The sequence below is a fragment of the Silene latifolia genome, chromosome 9 (genome assembly GCF_048544455.1).
Source record: "Silene latifolia isolate original U9 population chromosome 9, ASM4854445v1, whole genome shotgun sequence".
NCBI lineage: Eukaryota > Viridiplantae > Streptophyta > Magnoliopsida > Caryophyllales > Caryophyllaceae > Silene > Silene latifolia.
Window position 1 is genome coordinate 4,896,632 of NC_133534.1, and position 12,788 is coordinate 4,909,419.

At 37.3% G+C, this 12,788-nt stretch overlaps 3 protein-coding genes across 3 annotated transcripts; all 3 read right to left on the reverse strand.

Moving 5' to 3' along the window:
• Positions 1-1,985: 1,985 nt before the first annotated feature.
• On the reverse strand, positions 1,986-9,062 carry LOC141598820 (F-box protein CPR1-like). The gene is made up of 2 exons (XM_074418613.1): positions 7,244-9,062; positions 1,986-2,768 (listed from the first exon to the last, which is right to left on the reverse strand). Exon 1 carries the CDS (start codon positions 8,896-8,898, stop codon positions 7,603-7,605), a length of 1,296 nt encoding a protein of 431 aa, XP_074274714.1. The 5' UTR covers positions 8,899-9,062; the 3' UTR covers positions 1,986-2,768; positions 7,244-7,602.
• LOC141600303 (F-box protein CPR1-like) lies at positions 2,275-3,720 on the reverse strand. Its single transcript, XM_074420511.1, has one exon. It carries the CDS (start codon positions 3,718-3,720, stop codon positions 2,275-2,277), a length of 1,446 nt encoding a protein of 481 aa, XP_074276612.1.
• A 1,631-nt stretch (positions 9,063-10,693) lies between the features above and the next one.
• Positions 10,694-12,251, reverse strand: LOC141600318 (F-box protein CPR1-like). Its single transcript, XM_074420530.1, has one exon. It carries the CDS (start codon positions 11,906-11,908, stop codon positions 10,694-10,696), a length of 1,215 nt encoding a protein of 404 aa, XP_074276631.1. The 5' UTR covers positions 11,909-12,251.
• Between the last annotated feature and the right edge of the window lie 537 nt (positions 12,252-12,788).

Here is a 12,788-nt window from a genome sequence, read left to right on the forward strand (position 1 = left end):
GTCAGGTTACGGGTCATCACCGGGTCGAATTGGGTTTGCTCGGATACGGGTTGGACCAAACTTGGCAGCTCTACCATACCAACCAATTTTGGTTGGTTCAATTTAGGTAAGTCTAAATGTTATGTGTTTCACAATAAAGTACGAGTTGGAGTCGGGTTTGATTTATATTCGGTTGATTTCAAACTTAGGTCATTAGTTTCATGTCAAGGTAATCATAAGTCATATATCTGTTTTAAACGAGTGGTATTAGTCCAGTGGTAGTCGCGTTAAACCTTGAAGCTTGCAGAAATGCAGGAGTTGAGAGGTCTCGGATTCGACTACCAGTTGGGGCGATGATCACTTAGTCACTGCAACCCCCGAAAGGGTGGCTTACATGGTCCATGTGGTGGTGCGGGAATGCATGAGTCGGGGGGAATTCAACCCCCTCGTTATAAAAAAAAAGGTTCAAATTATATTATTCCACTAGAATGATTGCGAGTGCATACAAATAATTTATGATAAGTGTCAATCTTTTAACATAATAACTAGTTTTGTATTCCGTACATTAATTTTATCTTGTTCTTTCTCTCCATTCAATTTTAAAATGTGATTTGTGGCCCTATGTTCTATCATATAAGACAAATTTTAATGTCTCATATGTTATCACAAATACTAACCAGTTGTATAGTGGCATTATACAACCGTCACAAAATTGTTGAGCTGTTACACAAAGTTGTTGAGCTATTTTACAAGTTATTGAGCTATTTTATGAAGTTATTGAGCTTAAATTGAGACTATACAATCACCAAAAACATAAATATTTGAAAAAATTGTGCTAGTGTAAACAATCTGAATTTCTTAGGAGGTTTCTGACAATCTGAATTTCTTTAAGTTAGTTTAGACCTGTCAAAGGGTCATCTGTGTCGGATCAGATCATTGAGAGCTCAGGCCGAGTTAGTGCGCTGTTAATGGGTCATTTAGGCAGTTTTGGTTTAGGTCATTTTCGGGACAATGGTTTGGGCTAGATCCGTTTTCTAGGTCTAAGTTAGGGACTACCCCAATTGTATGTACACGTCAGTGACCATCACTGTTGTCTGTTGTGTGTTGTGTCCCGGCAGTTTCCCTTGCTATATCAAGAAGGTGTCCAAAACGTCCACTTCGGCTGGATGGTCAACGGAATGTGCAGCGGAATTATCACTTCTGCAAGAAAGCCCTATCATATCAGGCGTTCAGTAACAACGGGAAACCTGGTGACATGGAAATATTCTCGAGTAACAACGGGAAACCAGCTGACATGGCCGTGACCATCACTGTTGGGGTGGAATTGCTCTATGGTACTTTTTCCTCCTGGTTTATGGCTCAGTTGACTCCAGTAGATCAACAACAGCATATTTGGTATTTCTCGAGTCACTAGCCCCTTCACTAAAGTACTGGCTCCTGACACTTTTCGTGGTGATCTCGGCTTTAGTCCCGTATGTAACTTACTCGTCTCTTCAAATGAGGTTACTTCCCATGTACCATGAAATGATTCAATGGATACGGCTCGAGGGCAAAACCGAGGACCCTGAGTACTGCAGCATGGTCCGTCAAAGATCCATACGACCTACAACAGTTGGGTATACAGCCCGTGCAGCCGCCAGCCGGAAGGAAAGACGCCGGAGTAAAGGCGGATGATGTTATTTTGACAAACAGGTCGAACCAATGAGCAGTTTCCAAACTTGAGGCCCCGGAAGTTGCCAAAGCTTGGACTTGCAGACTCACCAAAAAATTATACTTCTGACTATGACAGAATAAAATAAAATAAAATAGCTAACTAAACTGATTGCACGCCATTTTATTGTGGAGTAACAGTAACTTGATGCAGTTCCAAGCAAACATTTACCTGTCAAATTGTTAGGCTAAACCACCAGCGCGAGCAATCCTACCTTCTAATGATAGCACAGCAATAATTAAGAACTTGAATTTAAACAGAAACTTAACTAGAAGTCATTATAAAACAATTGTGGTTAAAAGTAGAGCAAAAGCATAATTCTAATAGTTTGATTATATTCAAGTCTTCAAAAAAGATTCAACATATGATGGCAATTAGGACCCAGAAGACCCTAGTAAACGACTTCAAGAAACTTAGCTCGGCAAAAGCTGACCAGACGAGGTAGACCTACGGAAAACTGAACCTAAGACCACTCTAAACGATTTTGAGTAACTTAGGACGGCAAAAGCTGACCATCATAAGGACAGCCATGCAAAGCCAACCTATGTATACAATGTATTAATGTAATTGCATTCCTCTAATTCTTACTCTGGTAATACCAACTGCGTGGTTTGTTCTCCAATTCCTTTTCCTTCCTTGAACAATACCATGCTCTCCACATAAGAAGTAGACAAGTAAAATGTGACACAATCTACACGTATCTCTCTTAATGCCGTGTCATCGTGTGTTACTAGATCAGTTGAAGTGACGACATTGTTACTTCCTCTATAGGAATGAATATTAAAACCACCCCTCAGCATGATAACTTCTCCATTCTTTCTAAAACCAAAAGCCCGTGGCATGTCACAAGGATATAACTTAGCAATATCGAAATCAAACATCTTCGTCCAAGATTTAGCAACCCCATCTTCTTTCATAAGCCAGACACTACAAGTCTTAATTGCATTATTGTAGTTCCGCTTAATCAAAGTCAAATTTCCCTTACAGTCCTGGACATACAAATCCATGGGCCGGGTAAATGTTGACTCATCCTCTTCCTCTATTAAAATTTCCGGCACTTGTATGATCTCAAAAGTCTCTGTAAACATATCAAATTTGAGGATCACATTTTTATTTGGACCAGAGAGATGATAACCAACCCAATAGACAGAGCCATTACTGAAACACGGGATATATCCCTTATATTCGGAGTCATGCCGTTTAATCAAGTAGCTAGGACCATCACCGATAACCCTCCAGCACCCAGTTTTTAAACTAAAAACCTCAACTTGTGTTGGTGGTTCTGTCGTCTCTGGGTTCCTCCAATATGCAGAATCCAGGTCTACGATTCGAACCACCTTGTAATCATCCAAAATAGAATCAAACCCAAACCCACAAGCAGACTGATACGGACCATGAGTTTGAAATACCATTATAGGCTGCGGAACGTGAACAAACTTCCCTATAGATGGGTTCCAAAGTATAATAAGAGTACCCTCATATCCTCCAAAATCATTAACCAAGCAAAGAACACCGTTTACGCAACCCGCCACAGTAAAACAGTCATTATGATTACTGAAAGGGATAAGCAATCCTTGAGATTGAAAACCGGAAAAAGTGTCATCATCAGGTTCAAAATGGTAAATTTCTTTCTTGTCGAGGGTAAAATAACGAAGTAACAATTGGGAATTGGTGTGTTTTGCAATGTGGGTCGAGATAAAATCACGACTAGTGATTAAAGAGAGGAATGATTTGGACAAAATTGTGCATTTTATTAGGGTTTTTACCCCCAATCTGTGTAAGATGTCACTGCTAATTTCAGTAGGTAAATTATCCCACATTTTTGCAGCAGTAAAAATAAACAAAGTAAATTGCGAAGATTGAAGACGAGAAAAGAGCTTACTGCTAGACGATGAAGATGGTCTTCTGCGGCTTGTTGCTTGTGAGAGAGAACAATTTCTTTTAATTTTCTTCCGAGCAAAAATAGGGTTTTTGATCAGTATTAGCCACTGTAGAAGTGTACACTGGGCTGGGGCGGGCTGGGCTGTCATTTGTGGCCCAGGCCCATCACTAAAAAGGGGTCGGGCTGGGCTCCATAATTCTTGCCCAGGCCCGGCCCATATAGTGTTTTTTAGTGTTTTTTGCAGGCCAAGCCGAGCTGGGCTGGAAATTTGGGGCACTGGCCCGGCCTGGGTAGGGGCGGGCTGACTGAGCTAGAAAAAACCGACCCACTGGTGCGGGCTGGGCCGAGCTTGCCGCACCGTTGAACAGCTCTAGTATTAGGCATATAGAGTAATAATTTTCGGGTTATATAAATTTAATCGGGCCAATACCTTGTCTGGTTCATATCGGTTCGGGTTCAGATCACTGATTATATGGTCATGTCGGCTTAAGAGTCGTCACTGGATTAGGTTAGGTTTGCTCGGACAAGCTTTACTCACACCAACCAACTTTGGTTGATTCAATTTAGGTAAGTCCAAATATTATGTGTTTGAGTGTTTCACAATAAAGTTCGAGTTGGAGTTGGGTTTGATTTATGTATTCGGTTGATTTCAAACTTAGGTCATTAGTATTTTCATCAAGGGCAGGCCTTATCCTTGTCAATTCGGTTCACCTAATCGGGGCTCAAAAGAGTTAGGGGCCTCATCTGAAAACAGTTATAATTAAAGTATGTGCAACGTTCTATTAACAATCCTTCCTTTGGCACAGTGGTAATGGTCCTAGTATCAAACAAACTATGAAGGTCTACCGAGGTCCTGGGCTTGATTCTATATGCTGTTATTTTTTAGTCAATATCCTCTCCATTTCCTAAAAAGAGATGGAGAGTTCATCCCCTATTTACTAAGGCTCCGTTTGACAGTACACTTCAGGTATCTGATTTGCCTCAAGTAGCTTTTTTGTCAAAAAAATCAGGTACCTTATTTTTTTTAGAGTGTTTGGCAACTACCTTTTTTGACCAAAAAAGGTACCTGAAATGAAATGCTACCTCATGTAGCATTTGAGAAATTAGGTACCTCATTCTTTTTTTGTCTACCGATTTTACCCTTGTTTTTTAATGTTGTCAACTAAACTCTCATTCAATATCTTCTCCCAAATAACACAAACAACCGTTAAATAAAATTCTTCAATACACTTCATCGGAAAAAATCGTTTTTTTTATATGAGTTTAATAGAGAACTAATTTTGTATTCATAGATACATTTTTCAATGATATATTGTTTGAATTTTTTTTTCCTTTTACCTAATCGTGATATGTTAATTATTGTTCTCATTCTCTTTGAAACATGTTGGGGACTTGCGCAACTACATTGAAAAAACTACATTATAACTTTATTAATAACAACACCAATTAGCCCTGGCAAAACGGGTCAACGGGCCGGGTTCGGGTTCGGGTCGAGCCAATTCGGGTCGGGTAAGTTCGGGTCTCTCGTTGATTTCGAGTTAATTCGGGTCGGGACGGGTCATTTCGGATTTCGGATCTGTTTTGGGTTTGTTGGTCGGGTCTATTTCGGGTCAAGCGGGTCGGGTTGTTTCGGGTCAGGTCATTTTCGGGTCAATGAATAATAGAGAAATATCATTTCAAGTCTTTTTGGTTCAATTAGAGTTATATTTTGTCAGGTCATTTTCGGGTTTGATGGTTTCGGATCGGGTCTTTTTCGGGTCAAGAAAGCTCGGGTCATATTTGGGTCAGGTCGGGTCAATTTGGGTTTTCGGCTCACACTCAGGTGATGTAGTTCGGGTCACTTCGGATCGGGTCAAGCATTTTTGGTCGGGTCAATCGGATCGGGTTGCTTTTGCAGGTCTAACGCCAATGATAATAACACAAGAATAATAGCAAAAACATAAATGATAACAATAATAACCATGCCCTTTTACGTCATTTGATCAAATATCGCCTACCTTTTCATTCTACTTTCCAAACACTTTTAATAAAAATCAGCTACCTTATCAGCTCCTAATTTTCAGTTACCTTTTCAGCTACCTTATCAAGTTTCAGGTACCTTTTCAGATTTCAGGTATCTTTTCAGGTTTCAGGTACCTTTTCAGCTAGTTTTGCCAAACAGAGCCTAAATGAATAGGTGAAACTCTTATTATTTTTTCCGCCTAAACCATATTTTCTAAAACAAAGTTTGGTATTTTTAGCATATACTATAAAAATGGTAGATGATTAATGACACAATTTTTTAAATTTAATATTTAAAACATTCCATATTTCACACTCTGCATAAATTTATCTCCATTCGTATATGATAAAAAAACTGTACACTTTTTTTAAATAATTGTACGATGAAATTTGTTGACTTGTAATGATAAGAAATTGCACATAAACGATGTTAACAGTAAAAAATTCTAAAAATAACATCATTAATTTTTCGGTAAAAAGAAACTTTTATTAAAATACTCATTTCATGACATTTTACAATTTTATTTTTTTTGGTCAAATAAAAAAATAGTAATGAGAAACATAAAAAATAAGTGAATTGTCAATTTAAAATCCATAAATAATACGGAGTACATCAAAAAATAAAATTTTATAAATACCGTGCATATATTAAACGGGATCTAAACTAGTTTCATATCAACGGATCCGATTGCATTCTACTAATATCAAAAGGTTCAAGATTTATGCAAGGAAATAAAGGTTTAATAGGGTGGAGAAGGAAAAATGGAGAGAATACTAATTGGTTATTTTTATCTCAATTATTTTCGAAGTTGCTCTTTCATAAACTTTTTGTCACAACTTTTCCACTTTTTTAAGCTGCTCCTTAAATACAAAAAATAAAAAATAAAAAAAAAATCAAATTCTCCATTCATCTTCATCCCAAAATTAATCTAATTCTCAACAAATACTTGGTCTAAAACTCTAAATCCCATTAATCTAGAGCAATGGTGTATGTTAGTAACTACTTTGAGAGACGATATGGCAGCTTAATTCAGCCTCTGTATCGATTCCCAGAAACATAAGTTATAACAGCTTAATTAGTCTCCATTTTTGTCATATGGTAGGCTGTAATGTCCAGTGATATTGCCATTGCACATTTGCACAATTTTGGCTTTTGGATACAGCTCGAGGGCAAAACCGAGGACCCTGAGTACTGCAACATGGTCCGTCAAAGATCCATACAACCTACAACAGTTGGGTTTACAGCCCGTGCAGCCACCAGCCGGAAGGATAGACACCGGAGTTAAGGCGGATGATGTTATTTTGACAAACAGGTCGAACCAATGTAGGGACTGTCTGGCAGTCTGGGTCGGGTTTTTTTATCCGAATTTTGTGGGGAGGTTCATCAGCTTCTGCTCTGGGAATCACTGGATTCAACTATTCAAGGCTATGTACATCTCAGAAATATACCAAAAAAAAATGTATTATTATGTGTCATGTGTGAATAGGGAAGAAAAATCGAAAATGTGAATTTTTGTGAACTGTATAATCTTGTTCTTCCTTTGTATCAGTGGAGAGCCGCGACACTAGTGCTCTTAGAGGGCAGCTTATAATCGTCGAGAATGTTTGTACAGAAACAGAACTTCAGTGTGCATATAAACTAATATTGAGAATTTGTTTCCATATTTTACCTGATATATTGAGTTCTCTTTGCTACGCCAGTGATTTCGACATAGAGTTCATCAAATGCTGCAAATTTATCACTGTCGATGTCTAAAGAAGCTGTCTTTCCGAGCTTGGACGGGGGTCGCATGCAACCATCGTGATTAATCCTGCCTTCTAATGATAGCACAGCAATAATTAAGAGCTTGAATTTAAACAGAAACTTAACTAGAAGTCATTATCAAACAACTGCGGTTAAAAGTAGAGCAAAAGCATAACTTTAATAGTTTGATTATATTCAAGTCTTAAAAAAGGATTAAACATATGGTGGCAATTACGACCCAGATGACCATAGTAAACGATTTCGAGAAAGTTAGCTCGCCAAAAGCTAACCAGCATAAGGACGGCCAAGCATTCCTCTAATTCTTCCTCTGGGATTTCTTATCTGCATCAAATCATCCTGATTTCTTAGTTCGAACAAATCCAACTGCGTGGTTTGTTCTCCAATTCCTTTTCCTTCCTTAAATAATACCATGCTCTCCACATAAGTAGACAAGTAAAATGAGAAACAATCTACGCTTACCTCTCTTAATGGTATCTCATCGTGTGTTACTACATCAGTTGAAGTGACGACATTCTCGTTTCTGCCTCCGGAATATATATTATGACCACCCTTCACAATGATAACTTCTCCATTCTTTCTAAAACCAAAAGCCCTTGGCATGGCACAAGGTTCTAACTTAGCAATATCGAAATCAAACATCTTCGTCCAAGTTTTAAAGACCCCATCTTCTTTCATAAGCCAGACACTACAAATCTTAATCGCATCATTGTAGTTCCGAATAATCAAACTCAAATTTCCCTTATACTCCTGGACATACAATTTCAAATTCATGACTGGGGTAGATGTTGACTCATTCTCTATTAAAATTTCTGGCAGTTGTATGATCTCAAAACTCTCGGTAGACATATCAAATTTGATGATCACAATTTTATTTAGATCCTGAATATAAGAACCAATCCAATAAACGGAGCCATTAATAAAACGCGTGATATACCCATACTTCCGCCATTTAATGATGTAGTTAGGACCATCACCGATAACCCTCCAACACCCAGTTTTTAAACTAAAAACCTCAACTTGTGTTGGTAGTTCTGGGTTCGTCCAATGTGGAGCATCCAGGTCTACGACTCGAACCACCTTGTAATCATCCGAAATAGAATCAAACCCAAACCCACAAACAGACTCATACGCACCATGAGTTTGAAATACCATTATAGGCTGCGGAACGTGAACAAACTTCCTTATAGATGGGTTCCAAAGTATAATAAGAGTACCGTCAATACGAAAATCATTAACCAAGCAAAGAACACCGTTTACGCAACCCGCCACAGTAAAACAGTCATCAGGATAATTAAGGAAAGGGACAAGCAATCCTTGAGTTTGGAAGCCGGAAAAAGTATCATCATCAGGTTCAAAATGGTACTTTTCTTCACTGTCGAGGGTAAAATAACGAAGTAACAAATGGGAATTGGTGTGTTGTGCGATGTGGGTCGAGATAAAATCCTGACTAGTAATTAATGAGAGGAATGATTTGGACAAAGTTGTGCACTTTATTAGGGTTTTTACCCCCAATCTGTGTAATATGTTTGTGCTGATTTCAATAGGTAAATTATCCAACATTTTTGCAGGAAAAAATAAACAAAGTAATTGGGTAGAACAAAGAAGATGAGACCTTACTGAGTTACTGGCTTACTGCTAGCTGATGAAAATGGACAATGAGAGCATTCAGAGCCTTGTTGCTTGTGAGTTGTGACTGGTGAGGTGAGAGAGAACAATTTCTGTCTTTTTTCCGAGCAAAATAGAAATTTGGGATATTCTACTGGGTACCTTTCTGGTTTTCGATTTTTTAAGTTGTACTCTTTTTTTTTTTATATTCTATGGGGTACCTCTAAACTATATAAATCAATTTATATCATGACCTTATTTATTATCATTGCTAACTTAGTTTCTTAAATGATCTATTAAATGGTTTATTTATCATTCCAATTACTCGATAACCTACTCATTTACTTATTAATTCGCCGAATTACTCAATAGCCCAAGAAATAGTATACGAAACTAAGTAAAAGTTAAAAAAATCTCCATTATTATGTCATGAATAATAACAGGTGTTTTTAATAGTAGTTGGTGCTTATTAAAAGTGATTTGTGGTGTTTCTCATATAGAATGGTGATACAATATTAATAAGTTAGAACCCATGAGCACTTAGATCAACTGGCAAGGGATTGTTCTAACTTAACCAGAGGTCTCGTGTTCGAGCCCTAGAAACGCAGCAGTGTTAAAACTCATGAGGGAGAGCTTTACCGCCCTAGTGGTCCTACCCAACTCGAATCCGGATTAAACCGGATGATTTACACAAAAAAAAAAAAGTTAGAATAAAGTCAAAGTAAGGTCGTTTGATAGTGATAAAGTTAATGGATAGTTAAAGGAGGTGATGATGGAGAAATAAGTAAGAAGGTTAGGGGTACACTGTAGAATTAAAAAAAAGGAGAGGTACAACATAGAAAACCGAAAAACTCAGGGGCACATCGTAGAATATCCCTAGAAATTTTTATGTTTTACAAAACTAGACCTCGCAAATGGGTTAATCGGGTCGGGTTATTTCAGGTTTGCAAAGATTTGGGTTGGCAAGGTTATTTTGGATTTGGGTTAATCAGTTTGCAAAAATAAATATTCGATTGGGTCAATTTGGGCTCGGGTCAAACTTGAGTATTGAGTTTGGGTGTCGTCGATTAGGGGCGGGGTTATTCAAGTCGGGGCAATTTTGCCAGAATTATTTACAACTATTAATACAATTTACAAGTGTTGTGTCAAGCAGTCGATCGAATCTGTTGAGTCGGTTATGAGTTGGGTTATCTCGGATATGTTGTGCGCCCAGCACCCTACCCCCACGACCCACTCAGCGCGTCTTGCTTCAGACGACTGTTTCTCGTCTGAAATAAGATCGGTAATATGTTGTCATTTTACAATAAAATGTTGTTATTTTCTGGTAACATGTTACCATTACTTTTCACAATCATTTTCAGAGTACAAAATGACACCTCTAGTGATAACATTTTGTGAATTAAATAATTACATTCTCTTCAAAAATGACAACATTTTGTCGGTCTTATTTCAGATAGAAAAACAGCCCGTTCGAAATAAGAATTTGTGAAATAAAATAGCTAACTAACTGAGTGCACTCATTCTATTGTGAAGTAACAGGAATTCGATGCACTTCCAAGCAAACATTTACCTAGTTATTAAAAGTAGAGTAAAAGCATAAGTTTAATAGTTTGATTAAACATCTAGTGCTATTAGGACCCATAACACTGTAGTAAAATATTTCGAGAAAGTTAGCTCGCCAAAAGCTGACCAGACGAGGAAGACCTACGCAACACTGAACCTAACACCACAATAAAATCATCCTGTTTTCTTAGAACAAAGCCAACTGCGTGGTTTGTTTTTTGATTCCTATTCCTTCTTTGAACAATACCATACTCTCCACATAAGTAGACAAGTAAAATGAGAAACGATCTACGCTTATCCCTTTTATCCCTCTTAATGCTGTCACACCGTGTGATACTAGATCAGTTGAAACGACTACATTCTGATCATTTCTATTTCCGGAATAAATATTTTGACCACCCTTGACCATCATAATTTCTCCATTCTTTCTAAAACCAAAAGCCCTTGGCATGCCACTCTTACCAATATCGAAATCAAACATTTTCGACCAAGATTTAACAACCCCGTCTTCCATCATAATCCAGGCAGTACAACTCGTAATCTCATCATCATAGTTCCGCTTAATCAAACTCAGATTTCCCTTATACTCCTGGACATACAAATCCATGACCCCAGCGGACTCATTCTCTATTAAAATTCGCGGTAATTGTATGATCTCAAAACTTTCCGTAGACAGATCAAATTTGAGGATCACATTTTTATTTGGACCCACAAGACGATATCCAATCCAATAAACAGACCCATTACTGAAACACGGAGTATATCCGCAATGGTGCCGTTTAATTAAGTAACTAGGACCATCACCGATAACCCTCCAACACCGAGATTTCAAACTAAAAACCTCAACTTGTGTCGGTAAGGTCGTCTCATCAAGTTTTACGATTCGAACCACTTTGTAATCATTCGAAATAGAATCAAACCCGAATCCACAAACAGATTCATACGAACCATAAGATTCATCATATACTATATTAGGCTGCGGAACATGAACAAATTTCCTTATAGACGGATTCCAAAGTATAATAAGAGTACCCTCAATGCGAAAATCATTAACCAAGCAAAGAACACCGTTTACGCAACCCGCGACAGTAAAGCATTTATCAGCAGGATAATTAAGGAAAGGGAGCAGCAGTCCTTTAGATTGGAAGCCGGAAAAAGTGTCATTATCAGGTTCAAAATGGTACATTTCATGGTACTTTTTTTTCTTTTTTTTACTGTCAACGGTAAAATAACGAAGTAATAGATGAGGATTGGCGTGTTTTGCAATGTGGGTCGAGATAAAATGATGACTAGTGATTAAAGAGAGGAATGATTTGGACAAAATTGTGCATCTAATTAGAGGTTTTACCCCTAATCTGTGTAAGATGTCACTCCAAATTTCAGTAGGTAAATTATCCCACATTATTTTTGCAGGAAAAGTAAAAAAGAAAAAGTAAAATTGTGAAGAATGAAGAAGAGGAAAGGAAAGCTTACTGCTAGCTAATGAAAATGGAGAATGAGAGCATTCAGAGACTCAGAGATTTGTTGTTTGTTGCTTGTTGCTTGTTGCTTGTTGCTCGTAGCTGGTTGCTTGTTGCTTGTGACTTCTATCTTGTGGTCTACAAATTACAACTATTATTACAAGCAATAAGTCTCCCTTATGAGTTATGAAGGTTCCAATTGGGTTATCTTGGATCCGGTCATTGTTGGTTCAAGTTATGTTAGAGTATTGATTATTGGTTGGTTGAGGTGATTTATTCGCGGTAATTTTTTTTAAAATGATATCTGTTTCGATGTACTGGAGGGAATCTACATAGTATAAAAGCCAGGTTTTTTGGAGAATTGTGATTGGCCGTTAATTTTAGGGGTAAAAAAGTAATTTTCTAATATGGGGCCTACCCATGATCTTTACCCAATTAATTAAAATTTCAAACAAATTCTCTATAAGTGTTTGAATAATTTATTTTTACTACATTTTAATTTAATTCAATGTCAATTCTCTAATTTAATTTCAATTCATAACTTTTTTATTTGATTGTTGATAAAATAAATATTATATCTAATTAATATTCATATAAGGTCAGTATATTATAATTTAAAACCGACCCGTGCATTTTTTTTTTGCACGGGAGTAAAACTAGTTTAATAGGTAAACCATAGATCCCATCTTTTTTTTTTTTTAATTTTATGTTCCCACAAGAGTCATGGATCGAACTCATGCCTGGTGATTACATGTTTAAAAGATGAAAACCCTTATGAGTTATCCTCACACCAACCAATTTTAGTTGGTTCAATTTAGATAA